Below are 27,464 nucleotides of genomic sequence, written 5' to 3' on the forward strand. Positions count from 1 at the left end.
CTTGTTGGGTGGGGTTGAGTGTCTAGTTATATGATTCATGCACTGCTATCTTTCTCCTCCTTTTCTTACTCAAACTCACAGTTCTCAGCCAGGTGTTCCTTCCCCAGCCTCTGCAAAACATGCTGGGCATGGTCAATCATATTATTTGAGGTCACTGCTTCCTTTATAACGATGTGGACTAATAGTGCCTTGTAAATATTTTCCTTGAGTAAAAACTCAGGCACACCAAACAATTGGAGAAAACTGACATTCCATTTTTGTCATTTGTAAGCTAGACCAGGTCTCAAATCTGAATGTCTGTGATCATACATCATCCACCAGGATTTAGATTATGAATCTCACTGCTGGCATCAGTTTCTGCAGAAAATAATACAGGACCCCCAAAATAAACAATAATCCAGATTTACTGCAGATTATTTATTTAGTGGACAGTGAAGGAATTTTCCTCCAGAAAATAGTGGGAGGGAGTTCAACAGAAGAAAGGATGCACTCATATTTCTACATTACAGGAAAGGAAGATGAAATGATAACCATACATATGCATATTTAATATCTGGTGTAAGAAATGTTCATAATTAATAAACATCAAGGTACTTTCCCACACATAAACTGTTACTACCACGAAGTAATAATTATTGTTTAAATAAAAAGAAACATCAGTTGCATTTTCAGTTTTGGTAAAATGATTTGAGAAACAAGGTTTTGATGGTTGCCACTTGCAATTCTTCTATATAGTATTTCCAACTTGTTCAAATCCACCCACTACTCCAAGTCTTATCTTCCAGTCACTCTTTAATGATTTGAAGCCTTGTCATCCATGGAGAACAGCTTAGTCCATTTTCTAAGTATGGCTTGTTGGAACATGTTAAGACTTTGAATTCCTGTGTCTTACATATCTACATTTCTTCTTGTTGTAAGTTGCTCTTTTGTATTCAGATCCGGCCTCAGAAGGATAATGAAGCACTTGGGGAAGAAGATACAACCCAGCAATCCAGTACTGGAAGACAAAATGGAGAAGACCTGCACAGCTACCATAAATTTCCCTTTAGTGCTCAGGTAGGTGGGCACAAAAGTCACCCAGACACTACAGAAGACCAGCATGCTGAAGGTGATCAGCTTGGCTTCATTGAAGGCCCCAGGGAGATTCTTGGCCAGGAAAGCCACTACGAAGCAAACGGCAGCCAGGAAGCCCAGATAGCAGAGAGTGATGTAGAACATGAGAACAATTCCTTCGTTGCATTTCAGGATGATATCTCCAGGCTGAGAGTGGAGATCGGAATCAGGGAATGGGGGAGAAATTCCCATCCAGATGGAGCAGATGATAATTTGCACAGTAGAACAAGCAAAGATGATGGAGTTGGCCAAAGTCTTCCCCAACCATCTTTTCACTCGATTTCCTGGTTTTGTGGCAAGGAAAGCTAACACCACCATAATAGTTTTGGCAAGGAGAGAAGAAACAGCAATTGAGAAGGTGTTGCTGAAAGCTGTTTGTTGGAAAAGGCAGGTGATTTTCTTTGGTTGACCAATGAAGAGGAAAGGAGACAAAAAGCAAAGCAGGAGGGAGGCCAGGAGGATGTAAGAGAGGTCCCGGTTGTTGGCTTTGACAATGGGTGTCTCTCGGTATTTAATGAATAAGATTAATATAAACAATGCAGTTATGAACAAAAACAGTGCAAAAGAGACCAGGATGATGCCCAGAGGTTCTTCATAAGACAGAAATGTTATAACTTTGGGGATACATTGAACTCGTTCCTTATTTGGATATTTATCATCTGGACACTTGGTGCATTTTTCTGTATCTGAGAAAACCCAAAAGAAACCTCTCTTTAATATTCTATCTTTTTGCCTTTATTAAATATCTTTTTGAAATGACAATTCATACAGAGGAGTATTTTCCAAAATGTACTTATTAATATCTCCAGAGAATGAAATAAGAAGGATATCAACAGGGGAATACCCTGGTCCGACCACACCTGGAGTACTGTATTCAGTTCTGGTCACCACTCTTCAAAAGAGACATTGAAACTCTGGAGAAGGTGCAAAAAAGAGCAACCAAGATGATTAAGGGATTGAAAACCAAGACGTATGAAGAGACACTGAGGGAACTGGGCATGGATAGCCTAGAGAAAAGGAGGGCCAGAGCAGACATGATAGCAGTCTACAAGTATACGAGGGGATGTGACAGAGAGAAGGGGATCACTTTATTCTTCAGGGCACCAGAGGGCCAGCCGAGGAACAACGGCTGGAAGCTGACCAAGGAGAGATTCAACATGGAGATAAGGAGGAACTTCCTGACGGTCAGTGCGATCAACCAATGGAACAACCTACCAGCGGATGTTGTGAACTCCAACACTCTGGACATTTTTAAGAGAAGATTGAACTGCCACTTGACTGGTGTACTATAGGGTTCCTGCTTGGGCAGGGGGTTGAACTCGATGGCCTTCATGGTCCCTTTCAACTCTAACAATAAATAAATATATAAATATGATTTTCTTTCTTTCCTTTTTTTAAAAGCAAATTTCAGGTACCCTACGAAATTGGGGGAAACTCTGGGCTTGAAAGATTTCCTGTGTAATGTGCAGAATCTTTTCCAGATCTACATTTCAAGAATTAAATAATGAGTTAGTTATAGGCTAAAAAACCTCTGAGTTGTGCTTCTTAATATATTTATTATTTGGATTTGTATGCCGCCCCTCTCCGAAGACTCGATATACTTGACACAGAGGATATCAATCTTCTGAAATCAAGTTGGTTGGTAAAGAAAACTAGTTCTGCAAATAATGAGGAATGGCTAGTGGATTAGGTTGTAATTTGATTTGATTTGATTAATTGGATTTGTATGCCGCCCCATTCCGGAGACTCGGGGCGGCTAACAACAATAATAGAACAGTATACACAATAATCCAATAGTAAAAACAATTAAAAACCCATTAAAGTAAAAACCAAACATACATTCAGACATACCATGCATAAAATTGGAAAGGCCTAAGGGGAAAGAGTATCTCAGTTCCCCCATGCCTCACGGCAGAGGTGGGTTTTAAGTAGCTTACGAAAGGCAAGGAGGGTGGGGGCAATTCTAATCTCTGGGGAAAGTTGGTTCCAGAGGGCCGGTGCCGCCACAGAGAAGGCTCTTCCCCTGGGTCCTGCGAAGCAGCATTGTTTAGTTACATAGAAACATAGAAACATAGAAGTCTGACGGCAGAAAAAGACCTCATGGTCCATCTAGTCTGCCCTTATACTATTTTCTGTATTTTATCTTAGGATGGATATATGTTTATCCCAGGCATGTTTAAAATCAGTTACTGTGGATTTATCTACCACGTCTGCTGGAAGTTTGTTCCAAGGATCTACTACTCTTTCAGTAAAATAATATTTTCTCATGTTGCTTTAGTTGACGGGACCTGGAGAATACCCACTCTGTGGGACCTAATTGGTAGCTGGGATTCGTGCAGCAGAAGGCGGTCTCTGAGATAATCTGGTCCGTTGCCATGAAGGGCTTTATAGGTCAAAACCAACACTTTGAATTGTGAGTGGAAACTGATCGGCAACCAATGCAGACTGCGGAGTATTGGTGTGACATGGGCATATTTGGGGAAGCCCATGATTGCTCTTGCAGCTGCATTCTGCATGATCTGAAGTTTCCGAACACTTTTCAAAAGTAGCCCCATGTAGAGAGTGTTACAGTAGTCAAGCCTCGAGGTGATGAGGGCATGAGTGACTGTGAGCAGTGACTCCCGGTCCAAATAGGGTTGCAACTGGTGCACCAGGCGAACCTGGGCGAACGCCCCCCTCGCCACAGCTGAAAGATGTTTCTCTAATGTGAGCTGTGGATCGAGGAGGATGCCCAAGTTGCGGACCCTTTCTGAGGGGGTCTATGATTCTCCCCCCAGGGTAATGGACGGACAGATGGAATTGTCCTTGGGAGGTAAGACCCACAGCCACTCTGTCTTGTCTGGGTTGAGTTTCACTTTGTTGACACCCATCCAGGCCCCAACAGCCCCCAGGCACCGGCACATCACTTCCACTGCTTTGTTGACTGGACATGGGGTGGAGATGTATAACTGGGTATCATCGGCATATTGATGATACCTCACCCCATGCCCTTGGATGATCTCACCCAGTGGTTTCATGTAGATACTAAATAGTAGGGGGGAGAGGACCGACCCCTGAGGCACCCAACAAAGGAGAGACCTAGAGGTCGACCTCTGACCCCCCACTAACACTGACTGCGACCGACCGGAGAGGTAGGAGGAGAACCACTGCAAAACAGTGCCTCCCACTCCCAACCCCTCCAGCTGGCACAGATCATCCATCAACGCGACCAAAGCAGTTTCCGTGCTGTAACCGGGCCTGAATCCAGACTACTGAGGACCTAGATAATCAGCTTCTTCCAAGGACCGCTGGAGTTGAAGTGCCACCACCTTCTCAACAACCTTCCCCATAAAGGGAAGGTTGGAGACTGGACGGTAGTTATTGAGCACGGCTGGGTCTAGGGAAGGCTTCTTGAGGAGGGGGTGCACAAGTGCCTCCTACTAAGGAGCCGGAAAGGACCCCCTCCCCAAGGAGGCGTTGACAATCTCCTGGACCCAGCTCCATGTCACCTCTCGACTGGCCGAAACGAACCAAGAGGGACACGGATCCAGTAGACAGGTGACGGAACTCACAGCTCCAATGGCCTTGTCCACTTCATCAGGTGTCACCAAGTCAAACTCCTCCCAAACAGATGGACAAAGACGTTTAGCCCCAGGCACCTCGACTGACTCTGTTTTACAATTGGAGTCAAGGTCCGCTCGGATCCGAGCGATTTTATCAGCGAAAAACGCATTAAAATCCATGACACTACTCTGGAAGGGCTCCCCAACTCCCCCCTGGTTAAGAAGGGAGCGGGTTACCCTAAACAGAGCGGCCGGGCGGGATTCCGCTGATGCAATCAAGGCGGCATGATACGCGCATCTTGCCGCCTTGAGCGCCACTTTGTAAGTCTTAATATGAGCTCTTACAAGTGTTCGATTGGATTCGGACTTACTCTTCCTCCATCGCTTCTCTAGATGTCTCTTCTGGCGTTTCAACTCCCGGAGCTCCTCGTTGAACCCTGGAGCTCTACGGGGTCTAGTGCCGCGGAGAGGTCACAATGGCGCAATTCGGTCAAGGGCCTCCGCTGCAGCCTTGTTCCAGGCCTCAGCCAGAGACTCTGCCAAACTGTGGACGAGTGTATCTGGAAGAACCCCAAGCACCTTTTGAAAGCCTTCTGGATCCATCAGGCACCTGGGGTGGAACAACTTAATCGGTTCCGCCTCCCTGCGGGAGAGGATTGGAGCCAGGAAGTCAAGCCACAGTAGAAAATGGTCTGACCATGACAAACGCAACACTTCTGAGCCCCTTAGTCTCAAACCATTACTCAGTTGCTCAGAGAGGAATACCATGTCGGGTGCGTGCCCCCCCTCGTGAGTCGGACCCTGTACTACTTGGGTCAGGTCCATGGCTGCCATGGTGGCCATGAACTCCTGTGCCAGTCCAGAGGATTCGCCAAGCGACGGCAGGTTGAGGTCCCCCAAGACAATAAGCCTAGGGAACACCACTGCCAGCCCGGCTACCTCCTCGAGTAGCACAGGCAGGGCTTGTGCCACGCAGCTGGGAGGCAGGTACGTGAGAAGCAAGCCCACCTGAACCCCTAAGTCCAACTTCACCAGGAAGGACTCGCAACCCGCAATCTCCGGAGCAATGAGTCTATGCAGGCAAAGGCTCTCCCTGGCTATAATAGCCACTCCTCCCCCCCTTCCCTGGGGTCGAGGTTGATGCCATATCTGAAACCCGGCTGGGCAAATTTCCGAGAGAGGAACTCCTCCATCTGGGCCCAGCCAGGTTTCAGTTACACATGCCAGGTCGGCCTCCTCATCCTGGATTAAATCCCGGATGAGGAGAGCTTTATTTACCATCGACCTGGCATTGAGTAGCAGCAACCTGAGCCCAGGACCCGGATTACACTCGTCACCAGTGAGGTGAACCCATAAGGCCATGGGAGCTATGAGTTCTGCCACCTGCTTATTGGATCCATGTCCCTCCTGGGTGATTTCGGCCAGCAGGGAGGTGACACGCAGCTGGATCCAGGAGATTGTCAATGCATCGTTGATGGAAGGGTCCTTCCCAGCTCCCTACAAGGAGGCAATTGTGCGCCCCCTCCTCAAGAAGCCTTCCCTGGATCCAGCTGTATTTAACAACTAGAGTCCCATCTCCAACCTTCCCTTCATTGGGAAGGTTGTTGAGAAGGTGGTGTCACTCCAGCTTCAATTGTCCTTGAATGAAGTCAGTCAGTCAGGATTCAGGCCCAGCTACAGCACAGAAACTGCTTTGGTCACGCTGACAGATAATCCCTGGTGAGCCCAGGATAGGGGTTTATCCTCTATCCTGGTGCTCCTTGACCTCTCAGCAGCTTTTCATACCTTCGACCATGGTATATTTCTGTGCTGAACGGAAAGGTTGGGAGTGGGAGGCACCATTTTACAGTGATTCTCCTCCTACCTCTTGGTGTTAAGGGGGGGTCAGAGGTCAACTCCTAGGTCCCTCCCTTGTGGGGTTTTCAGGGGTTGGTCCTCTCCCCCTGCTGCTACATGGGTGGGTGAGATCATCCTAGGGCACAGGGTGGGTTGCCATCAGTATGCTGATGATACTCAGCTATAAGTCTCCACCCCATGTCCACTCAATGAAGCAGTGGAAATCATGTGCTGGTGTCTGGAGGCTGTTAGGGTCTGGATGGGGGCAAACAGGTTCAAACTTAAGACGGAGTGACTGTGGGTTCTGATTTCCAAGGAATCTTCCATCTGTCTATCCATTAGCCAGAGGGGAATTTTGACATCCTCAGAGAGGGTCTGCAACTTGGGCATCCTCCTCAATCCACAGCTGACTTTGGAATATCATCTTTCGGCTATGGCAAGGGGGATGTTTGCCCAGGTTCGCCTGGTGCACCAATTGCAACCCTATTTGGACATGAGTGACTCACAGTCACCTATGCCCTTAACACCTGGAGGTTCGACTACTGCAATCCTCTCTCAGAAACTGCAAATTGTGCAGCATGCAGCCGCATGAGCAGTCATGAGCCTGCCTAGGTACGCCCATGTTTCTCCAACACTTCCCAGATTGCATTGGCTGCCGATTGGTTTCTGGACACAATTCAAAGTGTTGGTAATGACCTCTTCACCGATGATGTAAAACTCTTCAACACCACCGATAACACAACTACTCTCCAAAAAGACCTTGACGCGTTTCTCAGTGGTCTAACACATGGCAACTCCAAATCTCAACTAGCAAATGCTCTGTCCTACACATTGGGAAGAAGAATCTGAACTCCAAATATGAACTGAATAATCAAATTATCACAGATAATCCCCATTCGGTTAAAGACCTTAGTATACTAATAACAAAAGATTTAAGTGCCAAAGCCCAAGAAGGCTTCAAGAGTTGTAAACCTAATCCTATGTACCTTCTTCCCCACTAGCCCCCTGATGTACCGAATACATCACTCCAGTATTTAACCCATTCCTCCCCTTAACATCTTTTTCCTAACACCTGTTCCTTGTGTTTTTGTTCCCTTCTGAATTGAGGATTTACCCAGCGAATGTCTGTTTCTTCCTCACTAGATTCTGGACTTATAGCAACATCCTGTGGCTGGCCTCCCACTGGTTCTAATACCTGTAACCCAGGGCCTACCACTAATTCATAAACACTATCTGTATCAGAGTCCTCAAGCTCTTCATCATCCTCCAACTGACCAGGAGTATGTACAACAGAGAGTAGTAAGGACAGCCAAAGAAGCTTGTTTCCTGTTATTCAGTGGGTACATGCATAATTTTATATTTATTTATTTTGTGATATTTGTGTAGTGTATATTGGAATTGGTGATGTTTTGAAATCTGTATGCAACAGAATTTCATTTTAACGTAGGCCGATTAGTGTACATTCAAAGTGACAATAAAATTATTCAGAGGAATCAGAGCTGCAGAAAAAACAGTTACTGTTAACCGGTCTTCCATTGAGGATACTGCATGAGTCAAAAACAGTTGAAAAATAAACAAAAAAATTCGTAGATCTTCATTTTCTCATTTAACTTTCACTTTCATGAAAGTGCTCTGAATGAATCACAAACCTACCCTTTTTGGGGTGTCACCCACCTTCCTCAGTGGAAATCGTTCCCTCTGGACAAGGAACACAATCATAGCAGCAAATTGGCTCTCCTTCTCTCTTCCGTTTAACAAATCCAAGATGACAACTTTCCACACATTTAGATTCAGGCAAAGGCTAAGGAGAAAAATAAGGAATGCTAAAAAAAATGTGTGCTAAGTATCCATTGGAAAATGGGGGTAGACATGAAATTTAACTGACTAGTCCATCTGGGCTTCGCTTGGAGAAAGAATTCATGATCATATTCACAGTCACAAAACATATAGACCAGTGATGGTTAACACAAGCCCACACCCATAATGTAATGCCCTCCCCCCAAGAGAAAGCCTCCTGAAGCCTGGGGAGGGTGAAAAACAGCCCAAAGGGCCAAGTGGACATTCCAGCTTGCCCGTTGGGTTCATTTTTTGCCATCCACAGGCACCAGAGGCTTTCCTGAAGACTAGGGAGCAGTGGAAGTGATGTGCCGGTGCCTGGAGGCTGTTGGGGCCTGGATGGGTGTCAACAAACTCAAACTCAACCCAGACAAGACGGAGTGGCTGTGGGTCTTGCCTCCCAAGGACAATTCCATCTATCCGTCCATTACCCTGGGGGGGGGAACTACTGACCCCCTCAGAGAGAGTTCACAACTTGGGCATCCTCCTCGATCCACAGCTGACATTGGAACATCATCTTTCGGCTGTGGCGAGGAAGGCGTTTGCCCAGGTCCACCTGGTGCACCAGTTGTGGCCCTATTTGGACAGGGAGTCACTGCTCACAGTCGCTCATGCCCTCATCACCTCGAGGTTTGATTACTGCAATGCTCTCTACATGGGGCTACCTCTGAAAAGTGTTCGGAAACTTCAGATCGTACAGAACGCGGCCGCGAGAGCCATCGTGGGGGCTTCTTAGATTTGCCCACGTTTCTGCAACACTCCGTGGCCTGCATTGGCTGCCGATCAGTTTCCGGTCACAATTCAAAGTGTTGGTTATGACCTTTAAAGCCCTTCATGGCATTGGACCAGAGTACCTCCGGAACCACCTGCTACCGCACGAATCCCAGAGACCAATAAGGTCCCACAGAGTTGGCCTTCTCCGGGTCCCGTCGACCAAACAATGTCGTTTGGCGGGCCCCAGGGGAAGAGCCTTCTCTGTGGCAGCCCCGGCCCTCTGGAATCAACTCCCCCCGGAGATTAGAACTGCCACTACACTCCTTGTCTTTCGTAAATTACTCAAGACCCATCTATAGTGCCAGGCATGGAGGAGTTGAGACACCTTTCTCCCAGGCTTTTTTATATATATGTTGTTTGCTTTTTTAAATGTGATAGGATTTTATGTGCTTTTTAATATTAGATTTGTTTTCGCTGGAATATTGTTTTTATTATTGTTGTGAGCCGCCCCGAGTCTTCGGAGAGGGGCGGCATACAAATCTAATAAATTGAATTGACTTGAAATTGAATTTTTTGTCATCCACAGGCACTGGAGGCTTTCCTGAAGACTAGGAAGGGTGAAAATGGCCCATCCCCAGCTGGGCACTGGAGCTGACATAGGGCAATTCCTCACCTGCCCTAAGATATGGCTCTATGTGCCACCTGTGGCTTGTGTGCCATAGGTTCATCATCACTGATAGAGAGAAAAGAGCAACAAAGATGATTATGCAACTGAAGGCTAAAACAGATGAAGAACAGTTACTGGAATTGGGTATGTATTGTTTCATGACTAGAGGGAATTGTCAGTCTGAACCATTTTATTTGGCATCTTGGGCCTAATAGAATATATACTATTTTACTATGCATTTTCTACTGTGGGAAAATGGGAGGGGGGAATTGTATGAATTTGCTAGTATGTTGCCATAACAAAATTATTTCTAGAAAGTCAAGGTCATCCTTTGTCCCTGCGCCTCTGCACCTGCACAGAAGAAGATGGGTGGAGATCATGGCACTTGAAGATTGGACAATGTGACAGATTTTGGGGTGTGGAGACAAGGACTTTCAACTGGATGGTGAAACCTGGGATGCTTCACATTTGGGCTTTACGCAGATGTGCCAACATGACAAAATTGACGTTTTGAGGAATACACTTTGCTTTGGACTCTGATATAATTTTGGATGCTATTTGAAACCCTGACAGAGCCATGACAGCAATGTTCCCATATCTCAGGGGCTGCCATAAAGAAGAGGGAGTCAAGTTATTCTCAAAAGAGAGTAGGACAAGAAGCAATGGATGGAAACTAAGAGAGAAGCAACTAGAACTTTCAGATGACACCAAACTGGCAGGAATAGCCAACACTATTGGTTATTGGCGCAAAATACAGAAGAATCTTGACAAATGTGAACAATGGGCACTATATAAGAAAATGAAATTCAATGGTGAAAAAAAGTAAGGTTTTACATTTAGGCAAGAAAAACAAAATGCACAGGTACAGTATATGTGGTATGTTGTTCAACAGTGAGAACTGTAAGAGGGATCTTGAGTCCTAGTGGACAACCATTTAAATATGAACCAGCAGTGTACAGCAGCTGCCAAAAAAGCCAACATAGTTCTAGGCTGCATTAACAGAGGGATAGAATCAAGATCAGGCAAAGTGTTAATAACAGTTTATAAGGCCTTGGTAAGGCCAACTTGGAATACTGCATTCAGTTTTGGTCGCCATGATGCAAAAACGATGTTGAGACTCTAGAAAAAGTGCAGACAAGAGTGACAAAGATGATTAGGGGATTAGAGGCTAAAACATGAAGAATGGTTGCAAGAACTGGGCATGGCTAGTTTAATGAAAAGAAGGACCAGAGGACACATGATAGCAGAGTTCCAATATCTCAGGGGGTGCCACAAAGAAGAAGGAGTCAACCTATTTTCCAAAGCATTTGAGGGTAGAACAAGAAGCAATGGGTAGAAACTAAACAAGGAGAGAAGTAACTTAGAATTAAGGAGAAATTTCCTGACAGTTAGAACAGTTAATCAGTGGAACAGCTTGCCTCCAGAATTTGTGAATGCTTCAACAACGGAAGTTTTTAAGCAGATGTTGGGTAACCATCTGTCTGAAGTAGTGTAGGGTTTCCTGCCTAAGCAAGGGGCTTGGACTAGAAGACCTCCAAGGTCCCTTCCAACTCTGTTGTTGTTGTTGTTGTTGTTGTTGTTGATGATGATGATATTATTGTTGTTGTTGTTGTTGTTGTTATTATTATTATTATTATTATTATTATTATTATTATTTAGATTTGTATGCCGCCGCTCTCTGTAGACTCGGGGCGGCTCACAGCAATAATAAAAACAATGTACAACAAATCTAATATTTAAAAATATCTAAAAACCCCTTATTTAAAAATAAAAACATACACACAAACATACCATGCATAAACTATATAGGCCTGGGGGAGATGTCTCAATTCCCCCGTGCCTGATGGCAGAGGTGGGTTTTAAGGAGTAAATAACAACAACAACAACAACACATTTTAGCTGATATACATAACTACAGTACAGAGAGACTAACCTAACAGTGAGTAGCCATTAATAGTGAATAGCCGGACAAAGAGAAATAGAGAGGGTGACTAAGAGAAACAAGCTATAAACTCTAGCTCCCTCTTGTGGAAGTCTGCAAAACCTGCAGCCAAAGTATTGCCAACCCAATAGTTATGGACAGAGTCCTAACCATGTTTATCCAGGAAATCTGTGAATTTAATACCAAGTAACTCAGTCCCTTTCTTTCATGGATGTAAGTCATCTCTTTTGTTCAGTTTTTCATTGGATCAGCTGCAGACATCATGACTAATAAAACCAAAACCTTTGCTTTTATGCCACGCCTTTAACCATGCATTAAACTCAGATATACACTGGCCTTTCCCTTTTTGTTCCTTATAATGTGGTCAAACCTCTGATTAAAGTTAACCCCCTTGAAATGGGTCATAATCTTTAGAAAAAAGAGAAAACACAACAATATTCCACATACCTTTTTGTACCATTTTAGCCACAAAAGAATTGTTTGATTGATAACAAGTTTCTGTTTTTCAATACTTCCCAGTTTCTTGTGGATCAAATTCCCGTGGCGCGAAAATATCTGGCACTCAATGTTCATGTCTGTAGTTATTTCTCCATTTTGGTCCAGGTAGAATTTCCAATGGGAAAGATTATAGAACTCATTATTTTCCAGAAAGGGATGGAACTAAAATAGAAACATATGGGATTTTGGATTTGGATTTGGATTTATTGGATTTGTATGCTGCCCCTCTCCGTAGACTCGGGGCGGCTAACAACAATGATAAAAACAGCATGTAACAATCCAATACTAAAAAAAAAACAACACCACCTTATTATAAAACCAAACATACATGCAAACATACCATGCATAAATTGTAAAGGCCTAGGGGGAAGGAATATCTCAGTTCCCCCATGCCTGACAGCAGAGGTGGGTTTTAAGGAGCTTACGAAAGGTGAGGAGGGTGGGGGAAATTCTAATCTCTGGGGGGAGCTGGTTCCAGAGGGCTGGGGCTGCCACAGAGAAGGCTCTTCCCCTGGGTCCCGCCAAGTGATATTGTTTAGTTGACGGGACTTGGAGAAGGCCTACTCTGTGGGACCTAACTGGTCGTTGGGATTCGTGCGGCAGAAGGTGGTCCTGGAGATAATCTGGTCCGGTGCCATGAAGGGCTTTGTAGGTCATAACCAACACTTTGAATTGTGACCGGAAACTGATTGGCAACCAATGCAGACTGTGGAGTGTTGGTGTAACATGGGCATTTTTGGGAAAGCCCATGATTGCTCTCGCAGCTGCATTCTGCATGATCTGAAGTTTCTGAACACTTTTCAAAGGTAGCCCCAGGTAGAGAGCATTGCAATAGTCGAGCCTCGAGGTGATGAGGGCATGAGTGACTGTGAGCAGTGACTCCCGGTCCAAATAGGGCTGCAACTGGTGCACCAGGCGAACCTGGACAAACGCCCCCCTCGCCACAGCTGAAAGATGTTTCTCTAATGTGAGCTGTGGATCAAGGAGGATGCCCAAGTTGCGGACTTATCTAGTAAAGCTAAATCATTTGCCATATTACAGACACCTCCAGGAATATCAACCCTATTGCACACTTTAGAGTCATCAGCAAATAGGCAAACCTTCCCTACCAAACCTTCCCCTACATCACTCACAAACAAATTAAAAAGAATAGGACCCAGAATAGACCCTTGTGGCACAGCGCTTGTAACCAGTCTCTGCTCAGAATACTGTACTTGCCATTAACAACAACCCTCTGATATCTATGCTTCAGCCAGCTGCAAATTCACTGAACTATCCAGGGATTAAGTCTAATCTTCACTAATTTATCTATCAGCTCTTTATGTGGAACCGTATCAAAGGCTTTGCTGAAGTCCAGATAGGCAATATCCGTGGCATCACCTTCGTCCAACACCTTAGTGACATAGTCAAAGAAATCAATGAAATTAGTCTGACATGATTTGCCCTCAGTAAATCCATGCTGGTTTGGGTCCAATCAGTTATTGATTTTTAGGTGTTGATTTATTCTCTTTTTGAGTAGAGTCTCCATCATTTTAACTATAACTGATGTCAAGCTAACTGGCCTGTTTACCAGCTTCTTCTCTACCGTCCTTGTGGATAAGCACAACACTTATAAGCAATATCCTGAATAACAGGAAGGGAACTTACTATTAATTTCTCTGCTGTCCTCACCACTCTCTGCATGGACTTCCTATCTGAATCACTGCAGCCACTAAACTAAATAGTGATGCAATTTGTCAAAACGCTCTCAATTGTGCTTCTGTAAAAAATGGCTAGGACAGAAGGAGAAAGATGTGCTGAACTCATCCAATACAGGAAATATAAATGCTGGTTGTCACAGTTTACTAAAGATGATATGTAAAGGGTTCAGATTGTTAGTTCAGATTGTTATTTAACCAATAGATTGTTAAGCATTGTGCAGCACCCACCCAAAAAGCTAATATGATCCTAGGCCCTCCACATCGGCAAAAAGAATCCGAACCTCATATATAAACTGAATAAACAAAATCTCACAGCCAAACCCCACTCAGTTAAAGACCTAGGAATACTAATATCAAATGATCTAAGTGCCAAAGCCCACTGCAACAATATCGCCAAAAAGGCTTCTAGAGTTGTTAACCTGATCCTACGCAGCTTCTGCTCAGGCAATCTCACGCTACTCACCAGAGCCTACAAAACTTTTGCCAGACCCATCCTTGAATACAGTTCATCTGTCTGGAACCCATACTACATCTCGGACATCAACACCCTTGAAAATGTCCAAAGATACTTCACCAGAAGAGCCCTTTACTCCTCCACTTGAAACAGAATAAAGCACTGTGAAGCAGTATATAAGTCTAAATGCTATTGCTATTACTAGGTTGTATAAACTGAGGAACAGAATATAGATCATGTGAAGAATTAGTAGCACTTTATAAAGTCCTATTAAGACCATGCCTGCAATTCTGCAACTTATTCTGGTCACCATACTATAAAAATATATTGAAACATTGAAAAGGTTCAGCAAAGTGCAACTAAGACAATCAAAGGCCTGGAGACTAAAACATATGAAGAATAACTGCAGGATTTGGGTTCGGCTAATTTAGAGAAAAGAAGAATTAGGGGTTACATGATTGCAACATTACAGTATTTGAGGAACCACAAAGAACATAGGATTAATTTATTCTACAAAGCACCAGAGGGCAAGACAAGAAACAATGCTTGGAAACCAATCAAAGAGAGAATCAACCTGGAATTAGAAACATAGAAACATAGAAGACTGACTGCAGAAAAAGACCTCATGGTCCATCTAGTCTGCCTTTATACTATTTCTTGTATTTTATCTTACAATGGATATATGTTTATCCCAGGCATGTTTAAATTCAGTTACTGTGGATTTACCAACCACGTCTGCTGGAAGTTTGTTCCAAGGATCTACTACTCTTTCAGTAAAATAATATTTTCTCATGTTGCTTTTGATCTTTCCTCCAACTAACTTCAGATTGTGTCCCCTTATTCTTGTGTTCACTTTCCTATTAAAAACACTTCCCCCCTGAACCTTATTTAACCCTTTAACATATTTAAATGTTTCGATCATGTCCCCCCTTTTCCTTCTGTCCTCCAAACTATACAGATTGAGTTCATGAAGTCTTTCCTGATACGTTTTATGCTTAAGACCTTCCACCATTCTTGTAGCCCATTTTTGGACCCGTTCAATTTTGTCAATATCTTTTTGTAGGTGAGGTCTCCAGAACTGAACACAGTACTCCAAATGTGGTCTCACCAGCGCTCTATATAAGGGGATCACAATCTCCCTCTTCCTGCTTGTTATACCTCTAGCTATGCAGCCAAGCATCCTACTTGCTTTTCCTACCGCCCGACCACACTGCTCACCCATTTGGACACTGTCAAAAATCACTACCCCTAAATCCTTCTCTTCTGAAGTTTTTGCTAACACAGAACTGCCAATGCAATACTCAGATTGAGGATTCCTTTTCCCCAAGTGCATTATTTTACATTTGGAAACATTAAACTGCTTTAATGGGGAAACAATTAAGGGGAAACTTCATGACAGTGAGGACAATTAACCAATGGAATAGGTTGCCTTCTGAAATCACGGGTGTTCCATCATTGGAGATTTTAATAAGAGACTGCACGGTGACTTATATGAAATGCTATAGGGTCTGCTGCCTGAGCAGAGGGCTAGCCTGGAAGACCTCCAAGATTCTCCTCTGCTCTGCTTTGCTCTGTTCTATTCTAGATTAACCAAATCTCTTGACCTTTTGTAGCACAATGATGTTGAGAAGATTTCACTCCATTTCTAATGGATTCCTTTTCCAAAGTAACTTAGTTTGTTGTATCCTTGTTGGGATCCCATACCTGCCATGGCTGCAGACTTGGAGGCTCCAATGTCCATTGGGTCTTTTTCCTTCTCGTCCAGGATCTGGACGAATATGCAGCCTTCAAGACATGGGCCAGAGTCATATAGATAAGGTAAATAAAGCCACTATTTCCAACCTGTTTCCCTTTCAATTTCTCTTGTGTCTTCACTGGAGTTTTTTGGGTGCATCTTTTCCGGCCTTTGACTGAAAAAGCATACTTTGAAAAAGAGCACTGAAAATTCTTCTTTTCATATTGGTGGTCTATAAAGGAAGTGGGTTCAAAAGTACTATATTTCGAGGTTATTTTTTGCATAAATCCAAATTTCCAAATACTATGGATATATTTGTGACGTCCACGAGGATACATTATGTAGTTTCCCAAAGTTGTGGTGATGCAGATTTTCCCTCTAATGGGGCCTGACAAAGTGTCAAGGGTTAGTTGAAAAATATTAAATGTGCTCGAAACGATAATACGTCCTATGAAATGAACAAAAATATTGACTTGTTTCCACTGAGAAAAGCTGGAATCCCTGAAAGGTGCTGGCTGTCCAGTCATTGCGAATCGTTGTGATATAATGACACAAATTCCATTCCTGACAAGCAAAGGAGGAAAAATTCTCAGGAAATTCTCTCCCTCCTCTGTGTCTGGAGCAAGGAGACCAATTAAGATCCATCTGAAATGAAGAAGCACTTGGACAATGGCTGAATACAGAAAAGCTTCTTCGGGGAACATCCGATGGAAAAAAGGGAAATTACTTTTATCACTCAAAGACTCGGAAGCAATTTTATCAGTAATCTGGAAAAGCAGTGAAGAAGGCTGTGTTATATTTGGGATCAAGTCAAGTCCCAAATAGGAATTTTTAATAAATATCTTAGAATAATTTATTGATTGGCCATTGTTTAAAATATTAAATGCAGAATATTAAGAATACTTTATGTTGTGGTTAGCTCTGGCCCAGCTCCTGCCCCAAGGACTGTGGATGTGGGGGAGGCATCCACATGCTGCAGGCCTGTTTTGCCCCCGATGGAATCTGCTGATGAAGGCTCCTCTGACCAAGAAGACATGAGTGACAGGGAGGAGGAGAGTGTGGCAGACAGCTCAGAAGGAGATCAATTATCTAGCTCCTCCTTGGATTCAGAACAAGAGTTAATGATACAGCCACACATGCAGAGAGCGATGCATAGACAACAACAACTGAGAGATTATTAACAAAGAAAATGAGGCCACCTGTGGTTGGGTGGGGCTGTGGTAATTAGTGAGGCTGCTATAAATAGCAGCCTGTGGGTTTGGCCATTGTGGAGGATTATCTGATCGTTGTGTTTCGTGCCTGCTTTACTGACTTTGACCTTTTGTGTGCTGATTTTTCCCCACTTGGAAACTAAACCAGAGCAAAGTGTGTTTCACTTTGTGAAAGAAGAAGGACTGTGAATTGCCTCACAGCTGCAAGCTAAGTATCACAGAACTGATAAGGGACTTGTACAAATTACCAGTTTGTTTGAAGACCAGTGCTCTTTGCTATACCAAAAGAGGGCTTGATTTAAGTGAATTTTCATTATAAAGAACATTGTTTTGAATTTTCAAACATGTGTGTGTCTGAAATTTGTACCTGTGAATTTTTGGGAGGATTCTACCAGAGAGCCCAACAGAACACTTTATATAAAAATAGAAGCACCACAGTGGCACAGTGGTTAAAATGCAGTACTACAGGCTACTTCTGCTTCTTTTCCAGTTGCCTCCAGTTTGGCAGTTCGAGTCTCACTGACTCAACCTTCCATCCTTCTGAGGTCAGGAAGATGAGGACTCAAATTGTTGGGAGCAAAATGTTTATTTATTTATTTTATTTATTTATTTTGTCCAATACACAATGAGGGTTTTCGTGGGTATATATCTATATACACATAGTAAAATACATGATGAAGGTTATAGAGGAGATACTCATAGTAAAATATATCTAAGAAAGAATAGAAAAGAAGATATAGTAATAGAACATATCAATGAAAGAATAGAAGAAGAGATATAGGAATTGAAGAAAGGTATAGGAGATATAGGAGAGCAATAGGACAGGGGACGGAAGGCACTCTAGTGCACTTGTACTACTGATCTCTTAGGAATCTGGATAGGTCAACCGTAGATAATCTAAGGGTAAAGTGTTGGGGGTTTGGGGATGGCACTATGGAGTCCGGTAATGAGTCTGCGGAGAGGGGCGGCATACAAATCTAAATAATAAATAAATAAATAAAATGAGTTCCACGCTTCGACAACTCGGTTACTGAAGTTGAAGTCATATTTTTTACAGTGAAGTTTGGAGCGGTTAATATTAAGTTTAAATCTGTTGTGTGCTCTTGTGTTGTTGTGGTTGAAGCTGAAGTAGTCACTGGCAGGCAGGACGTTGCAGCATATGATCTTGTGGGCAATACTTAGATCTTGTTTAAGGCATCTTAGTTCTAAACTTTCTAGGCCCAGAAATGTTGAGTGCGTAGAGAGGATTGTAAAGCACTGTGAAGCTGTATATAAGTGCTATTGCTATTGCTGTCTTTCTCTGCTTTTATATTTCAGATTCTTTGTGCAACCATCTTTTTACTTTTTCTCCAGTTGTCCAAGAGACAGGGAGACCATGGTTATTCATATAATTTATCAATTGTATAAGTTGAGAAATCTTTAGCTGAAATTTTGTCTGCTCTAACAGACACAGTTTTGGGACTCTGAAGTTTCCGTAGCTTTCATTTTGCACCAATAAGTAAGGAGAATAATTTATGTTGATTATGATGATGTTGGTTAATTGATTAACATCAGACCAACAATAAAGAAGTAAACAATACACCAATCAAGGAACTGCCAAACAAATTAACAATAAACAGCCCACCAAAAACCCTCCAAAACCATTCACACCAGCTCTTAGAGGACAAGTCATTAGAAGATAAAATTGAGAGCATTCCCCACTCCTTACTAGCATGATAATGTTACCTAGTTTGCGTAATGAAACATCAAATACATGCTGAATATACAACACCTTCACTCTGTGAAAGACCTTGGAATACTCATATCAAATGACCTAAGTGCCAAAACCTACTGCAACAACATCGCCAAAAAGGTTTCAAGAGTTGTTAACCTAATCCTATGTAGCTTCTGCTCCAGAAATCTCACACTGCTAATCAGAGCATACAAAGCTTTTGCCAGACTAATCCTTGAATATAACTCATCTGTCTGGAACCTGCATTTCGGACATGAACACTTTAGAAAATGTCCAGAGATACTTTACTAGAAGAGCCCTCCACTCCTCCACTCGCAACAGAATACCTTACGCAACTAGACTTACAATCCTAGGTTTAGAAAGTTTAGAACTACATTGCCTTAAACATGACCTAATCATAGCCCATAAAATCATCTGTTACAAGGTCCTTCCTGTCAATGAGTACTTCATCTTCAACCACAACAATACACAGACCAGATACAAACTCAAAGTAAACCACTCCAAACTTGACTGTAGTAAATACGACTTTAGTAACTGAGTAGTTGATGCATGGAACTTACTACCTGACTCTGTAGTATCATCACCTAACCGCCAAAACTTTACCCTTAGACTATCCACTGTAGACCTCACCCGATTCCCAAGAGGTCAGTAAGGGGCGTGCATAAGTGCACCAGTGTGCCTTCCATCCCCTGTCCTTATGTTTCTCTCTTACTAGTATCATGTATATAAACATTGTTATATTTTTGTATACTACCAATACGTATTTGACAAATGAATGAATGAATGAATGAATGAATGAATAAATCAATAAATTAATAAATATCTGCAGGGAAATAACCAAACTCAGAAAGCAACAAGAAACCTTCAGTTAGAATAGAATAAAATTATTTATTGGCCAAGTGTGATTGGACACACAAGGAATTTGTCTTGGTGCATATGTTCTCAACGTACATAAAAGAAAAAGATACATTTGTCAAGAATCATGTGGTACAACACTTAATGATTGCCACAAGGGTCAAATAAGCAATGAAGAAACATATTAATAAAAATCTTACGATACAAGCAACAGGTTACAGTCATACAGTCAACGTGGGAGGAAATGGGTGATAGAAATGATGAGAAAAACTACTAGAATAGAAGTGCAGATTTAGTAGAAAGTCTGACAGTGTTAAGGGAATTATTTGTTCAACACTGAGTTATACACATTCTCTTTAACAATTTGTCCCCATCCCTCCAATAGAGGGTTGCAACCTAGGTCTGCATTGACTTTTTTGGCAACTGTAGTATACTGGTGTCTCACATGTAAGTCATGGTCCAGTAGGACATCTAGATTTCTCTCACAGTTGCTACTGCTTGGCTAGATATCAACTATTCTATAACTGTGCATTTAGTATTTCTTGTCTAAGAATTGCATTTCATTGGATAGGGCCCAGTGCTTAAGTCTATCAAGATCCTTCTGAATCTTGAGTCCACCTTCTAAAGTGTTAGCAATTTCCCCCAGCTTAGTGTCATCTGCAAATTTGATGAGTTCCCCATTTTCCCTTCTTATTTTTTATTTATTTATTCATTTGTCCAATACACAAATACATAGGAAGAAAAATAGACATGTAGTAATATATATAAGGGTAAAGTGAACTTAGAGGAGAAGATATATGAAAGAAAGAAAATATATATGATAAATGAGAGAAAGGAAAGACAATTGGACAGGGGACGAAAGGCACACCAGTGCACTTATATATGCCCCTTACTGGCCTCTTAGAAACCTGGAGAGGTCAATCGTGGAGAGTCTAAGGGAGAAATGTTGGGGGTTAGGGTTTGACACAATTGAATCCGGCAATGAGTTCCACGCTTCGATAACTCTATTGTTGAAATCATATTTTTTACAGTCAAGTTTGGAGCGGTTTGTATTAAGTTTGAATCTGTTGCATGGTCTTGTGTTGTTGCGGTTGAAGCTGAAGTAGTCATTGACCGGTAGGATGTTGAAGCATATGATCTTGTGGGCAATACTCAAATCGTGTTTTAGGCGCCGTAGTTCTAGGCTTTCTAGGCCCAGGATTATTAGTCTATTTTCGTAGGATATTCTGTTTCGAGTGGAGGAGTGAAGGGCTCTTCTGGTAAAATATCTTTGGACAATTTCAAGGGTGTTGATGTCTGAGATGTGGTATGGGTTCCAGACAGATGAGCAGTAGTCTAGGATGGGTCTGGCAAAAGTTTTGTAGGCTCTTGTGAGTAGTGTGAGATTGCCTGAGCAGAAGCTGCGTAGGATCAGGTTAACAACACTAGAAGCTTTTTTGGTGATATTGTTGCAGTGGGCTTTAGCACTTAGGTCTTCTAGATCATTTGTGTAGATGTTGAAAAATACTGGGCCAAAGACAGAATCTTGGGGTTCTACACTACATTCTTTCCTCTATGTGGATGCAGTTCCATTGAGAACTACACACCGAGTGTGGTTGGTTAGTCAAAAGCTTAAAGAACCATCACACTCCAAAGGAATTTGCCAGCCAGCTCCAATTGTGCCAGCAGAGGAGAACCCATCATTCATGGAATTCTAGTTGGGTGGGTCCAAGAGAAGAATATTCTCTGCCATTCTCCTTCCTTTTGGAACATCTTGTTCCCCAGAGTGACGTCAGTTCCCACTCTCCTGACCTTCCGCAAGAGACTGAAGACCTGACTTGGCCAGTTGGCTTGTGACCCCAATGGGGGAATGTAATATTGGAGGTGGTTGATTGATCAACAACAGATCCCATCTCCCAGCCTGCTCGTACCAATATTTGAGAGGCTGCCCCAAAGAAGAGGGAGGCAAGCTATTCTCCAAAGCACATGAAGGCAGGACAAAAAGCAAAGGGTGGAAACTAAACAAGGAGAGAAGCAACTTAGAACTCAGGAGGAATTTAGTTAGAACAATCAATCAGTAGAACAACTTGCCTTCCGAAGTTACGGATGCTGCATCACTGGAGGTTTTTAAGAAGAGATTGGACAACTACTTGTCAGAAATAGTATTTCTTAATAGTATTTCTTGAGTAGGGGGTTAGACTAGAAGATCTCCAAGGTCCCTTCCAATTCTGCTACATGCCTTGTTTCCACCTCTGTGCTCTCAGATCAAGAAAAAGTGGGATGCCAAGGAAGTTTAAATAATGAATTAAAGGGGAGGGATAAAATGGCAGGAGCGAGCACCCAGTGGACTGTATTAAAAAAGGCCATCTTAAAAGCCACAAGACTTTATGTAAAGCAAGTAACTAAAGGTAAAAGGAAGAAGAAACCGCTATGGTTTAGCAATGATGTAAGGGCTATAGTCAATGAAAAAAAGGCTGCCTATAGGAGGTATAAAGAGTCTGGAAGTATAGCTGATAGAGAGGTGTATAAAATGAGACAGAAGGAGGCGAAACAGATAATATATGCTGCTAAAGCCTCAAAAGAGGAAGAAATAGCAAAATCTGTAAAGAAGGGGGATAAAACCTTCTTCAGATATATTAGTGATAGGAAGAAGAAAAACTGCAGCATCACAAAGCTTAGTACTGGGAATAATACATGCATTGATGGGAATAAGGAGATTGCTGACCATTTCAATAGCTACTTCTGTTCAGTTTTCTCAAAAGACACCTTACATAATAATAATAATACTATAGAGGGATATAGCATTGCTTCCAGCTGTACGGATTCAGCTCCAGTGATCTTAGAAGCCGATGTCTTAGAAGAACTTGAAAGATTAAAGATAAATAAGGAAATGGGTCCAGATGGCATCCACCCCAGAGTTCTTAAAGAACTCAGATCTGTCATTGCTACCCCCCTGACTGATTTGTTTAGCCAATCCCTGTTAACAGGAGATGTTCCTGAGGATTGGAGAGTGGCCAGTGTTGTGCCTATCCACAAGAAGGGCAGTAGAGAAGAAGCTGGTAACTACAGGCCAGTTAGCTTGACATCAGTTGTAGTTAAAATGATGGAGACTCTACTCAAAAAGAGGATAAATCAGCACCTAAAAAACAATAACTTATTGGACCCAAATCAGCATGGCTTTACTGAAGGCAAATCGTGTCAGACTAATCTCACTGAGTTCTTTGACTATGTCACAAAGGTGTTGGATCAAGGTGGTGCCATGGATATTGCCTATCTGGACTTCAGCAAAGCCTTTGATACGGTTCCACATAAAGAGCTGATAGATAAATTAGTGAAGATTGGACTTAATCCCTGGATAGTTCAGTGGATTTCAAGCTGGCTGAAGCATAGACATCAGAGAGTTATTGTTAATGGCGAGTATTCTGAGCAGAGAAAGGTTACAAGCGGTGTGCCACAAGGGTCTGTTCTGGGTCCTATTCTTTTTAATATGTTTGTGAGTGACATAGGGGAAGGTTTGGTAGGGAAGGTTTGCCTATTTGCCGATGACTCTAAAGTGTGCAATAGGGTTGATATTCCTGGAGGGGTCTGTAATATGGTAAATGATTTAGCGTTACTAGATAAATGGTCAAACCAGTGGAAACTGCAGTTTAATGTTTCCAAATGTAAAATAATGCACTTGGGGAAAAGGAATCCTAAATCTGAGTATTGCATTGGCAGTTCTGTGTTAGCAAAAACTTCAGAAGAGAAGGATTTAGGGGTAGTGATTTCTGACAGTCTCAAAATGGGTGAGCAGTGTGGTCGGGCAGTAGGAAAGGCAAGTAGGATGCTTGACTGCATAGCTAGAGGTATAACAAGCAGGAAGAGGGAGATTGTGATCCCCTTATATAGAGCGCTGGTGAGACCACATTTGGAGTACTGTGTTCAGTTCTGGAGACCTCACCTACAAAAAGATATTGACAAAATTGAACGGGTCCAAAGACAGGCTACAAGAATGGTGGAAGGTCTTAAGTATAAAACGTATCAGGAAAGACTTAATGAACTCAATCTGTATAGTCTGGAAGACATAAGGAAAAGGGGGGACATGATCGAAACATTTAAATATGTTAAAGGGTTAAATAGGGGTCAGGAGGGAAGTGTTTTTAACAGGAAAGTGAACACAAGAACAAGGGGACACAATCTGAAGTTAGTTGGGGGAAAGATCAAAGGCAACATGAGAAAATATTATTTTACTGAAAGAGTAGTAAATCATTGGAACAAACTTCCAGCAGACGTGGTTGGTAAATCCACAGTAACTAAATAAAATTCACAAAAATGGGGGGGGAGGCATATTTATGTGCAAAATAAACCAATAAGGATTAATTTCTTCAGTTCAATTTTCATATCATTGTGTGCAGAAATGTTCAGACTACTTTCCAAGTGAAAAAAGTATTCAAATTGACCAAACATAAGCACTGCAAATGAAGAGTTTTCGGTCCGGGTCAGGGTGACCCGGGAACAGAAGATATTTAACTTTTTTTAAACAGAACAGCAGGGTTAAATATGTTAAAGGGTTAAATAAGGTTCAGGAGGGAAGTGTTTTTAGTAGGAAAGTGAACACAAGAACAAGGGGGCACAATTTGAGGTTAGTTGGGGGGGGGAGATCAGAAACAATGTGAAAAAATATTATTTGACTGGAAGAGTAGTAGATGCTTTGAACAAGCTTCCAAAAGACGTGGTTGGTCAATCCACAGTAACTGGATTTAAACATGCCTGGGATACACATACCTACATCCTAAGATAAAATACAGGAAATAGGGCAGACTAAATGGACCAGGAGGTCTTTTTCTGCCATCAATCTTCTGTGTTTCTTTGTTTCTTATGCATGCCCCTTACAAACCTACATGGCAATGAATGAATTTATATGTATTATAGAATGAATGTGGATGATTGTTTTTAAGTAGTTGGGGTTTTAGAAATGTATTTTACTTTATATTTCTACATGTTTTTGTATTTCATTTTGTTGTGAGCTGCCCTGAGTCTGATGAAAAGGGTGGCATAGAAATCAACCAATCAACCAATCAATCAATCAATCAAACAAACAAACAATATTATTCATCATCAACATTTTTCTAAGATCATAAGCCACACTCAAGATTCCATCCTTCTGAGGTTGGTAAAATGATGACCCAGATTGTTGAGGGCAAATGTTGACTCTGTAGATCACTTAGAGCGGGCTGGAAAGCCCTATGAAGCAGTAAGTAAGACCAAAGGCTATTGATATCATATACAAATTATGAGCTTTCTATCGGTGTTACAATATCCTGTTGTACAAAACCCTTTGATTGGATGTAGAGCCCTTTCAAAAGTATGCATCAGAAGCCCCCAATGCAATGGAGATGCTATTAAGAGAAGATCTGACTGTTTTAATACATGCTCTCATTCTAATATGTATGCCAGTTATTAGCCGTGACATCTACAATTCATTCATTCATTCATTCATTCATTCATTCATTCATTCATTCATTCATTCATTAGATTTGTATGCCGCCCCTCTCCGAAGACTCGGGGCGGCTAACAACAATATAAAAAGACAATGTAAACAAGTCTAATATTAAAAATAATCTAAAACCCCCCCAATTTAAAGAACCACTCATACATACAAGCATACCATGTATAAATTCTATAAGCCTATGGGGAAGGGAAATTTCAATTCCCCCATGCCTGATGACAGAGGTGGGTTTTAAGGAGCTTGTGAAAGGCAAGGAGGGTGGGGGCAACTCTGATATCTGGGGGGAGCTGGTTCCAGAGGGTCTTGGCTCTTCTCCTGGGTCCCGCCAAACGACATTGCTTAGTCGACGGGACCTGGAGAAGGCCAACTCTGTGGGACCTAACCGGCTGCTGGAATTCATGTGGCAGAAGGCGGTCCCAGAGATATTCTGGTCCGATGCCATTAAGGGTTTTATAGGTCATAACCAACACCAGCAATGGAAATAGTGAAATGAAGTTCTTAAATTCCATAGAAAAGATATGGTTGGATCTACTATGCACCCACTATCACCCGACTCACTTTACTATATAGAGAAACAAACACACGAACCTGTGCGACTTTGTAGGTCCCTACTAATGTTGACATCTGGATGGAAATCTCTCTGTCGGCTGCATCAAGAAGAGCTAAAATGTTGTCCTTTCTTCCACAGCTGTAGTTGGGAACATTGGCTTCTCCAGTAGAGAGCATGTCTAGCAAGACTTCGGAAGTGCCAAGAGTTTTCAAATAGTTGTCATGGATATTGTAGCCAAGGGTGAGATTGCACAGAAGCTGGATATACTTGTTGATCTCTTGAATGGTGAAAATAAAGCGTTCTATTCCTTTGCGATCATAAGGTACACTAGTTTTTAAAAATGCTTTGGTTAATACAAGCTTAATCAACAGCAATAATAAAATACATTTCTTTTCTATTTCATGGAATGGAATGGAATAATAATAATAATAATAATAATAATAATAATAATAATAATAATACTTTATTGGATTTTGTATGCCACCCCTCTCCATAGACTCGGGGCGGCTAACAACAATGATAAAAACAGAATGGAATGGAATTCTTTATTGACCAAGTGTGATTGGACACACAAGGTATTTGTTATTGGTGCATATGCTCTCCGTGTACATAAAAGAAAATATACATTTGTCAAGAGGCTAGTTGTTTAACCTCCCATCTGAATGCAGGTTCATCATTGTCTTGAATGAGACCAATTGTACCATCTGCAAACTTCAGTAGTTTAACAGATTGTTTGAAATGCAGTCATTGGTATATAAAGAGAAGCGGCGAGAGTATACAGCCTTGGGAGGGCCCTATGCTAATTGTACAGATATCTAATGTGATTTTTGCCTAGCTTCACCTGCTGCTTCTAAGCAAAGTTCGATTTTATCAGAAAAAAGGAAGGGGAAAAAAGTGTAGACTGTAATCCAAACTAAAAATGGCTTATAATATTTTAAAATGCTTTAATCCAGATATTTTCGTATATCCAAAAAAACAATGGAAAGAAAAGGAAAAAAAAGATTCGGCAACTCCAGAATCAAGGCTTTATTCTTCGTAAAATGTTAATCCTCCATCTTGAATGTTATTTCCCTGCTACTGCTGCTGTGAACGAAGACACCAAACAAACTCCACGCGAGAGGTGAAAAAGCCAATCGTTTTAAATTTAATTGCTAGAATGAAGTTCAATTAATCAGAATTCTCATCCCCTCGGTTTCGATATATTGAGAAAACCTTCCAGGAATAAAGCTGTAGACAGATTTAGGGTAAGTTCGAGCTGAAGCTCTATTTTATAGTCTCTATGGTTGTGTGAGCTGTAACTGTTCCGGCTTATTTAAATCCACACACATCGGCAAAACTCTTGCTTTCTTCTTCGCCTTACTTAAATTCAGTATATATCAGTTTTATTTGTAGGGATAAAAGTCACTTTACCTTCTTTCTTCTCTGTTGGTTCAAACACTCAGTTAGACTTCTCAGGATTTTTTTCTTTGTTCTTCCTCTCATGTTGAGGTATCGCTATGGCCGGGCGCCGGCTATTACCAGCCCCCAGATCTTTGCTCCTGGTGCTGAGGGGCAATCATACACCTCAGGGACATTGGCAAGTACCCCCTTGATGTCCAGAGGCCCCCTGTTC

At 42.1% G+C, this 27,464-nt stretch overlaps 1 protein-coding gene across 1 annotated transcript; it reads right to left on the reverse strand.

Annotated features, from left to right (window-relative positions):
• Positions 1–888: 888 nt before the first annotated feature.
• LOC139158805 (vomeronasal type-2 receptor 26-like) lies at positions 889–27,426 on the reverse strand. The gene is made up of 6 exons (XM_070736142.1): positions 27,371–27,426; positions 25,891–26,179; positions 16,007–16,804; positions 12,098–12,310; positions 10,188–10,314; positions 889–1,799 (listed from the first exon to the last, which is right to left on the reverse strand). Exons 1-6 carry the CDS (start codon positions 27,424–27,426, stop codon positions 889–891), a joined length of 2,394 nt encoding a protein of 797 aa, XP_070592243.1.
• Between the last annotated feature and the right edge of the window lie 38 nt (positions 27,427–27,464).

The sequence above is a fragment of the Erythrolamprus reginae genome, chromosome 2, assembly GCF_031021105.1.
Source record: "Erythrolamprus reginae isolate rEryReg1 chromosome 2, rEryReg1.hap1, whole genome shotgun sequence".
In the NCBI taxonomy this organism is placed as follows: Eukaryota; Metazoa; Chordata; class Lepidosauria; order Squamata; family Dipsadidae; genus Erythrolamprus; species Erythrolamprus reginae.

Excerpts from the sequence above, each read along its gene's own strand:
- LOC139158805 (XM_070736142.1), bottom strand. The coding sequence starts at position 27,426 with ATGTCCCTGAGGTGTATGATTGCCCCTCAGCACCAGGAGCAAAGATCT. Across the intron at positions 26,180-27,370 it reads GAGCAAAGATCTGGGGGCTG|TGTACCTTATGATCGCAAAG; the intron begins GTAATAGCCGGC and ends TTTAAAAACTAG. Across the intron at positions 10,315-12,097 it reads GGCTAAAATGGTACAAAAAG|CCCCTGAGATATGGGAACAT; the intron begins GTATGTGGAATA and ends TCTTTATGGCAG.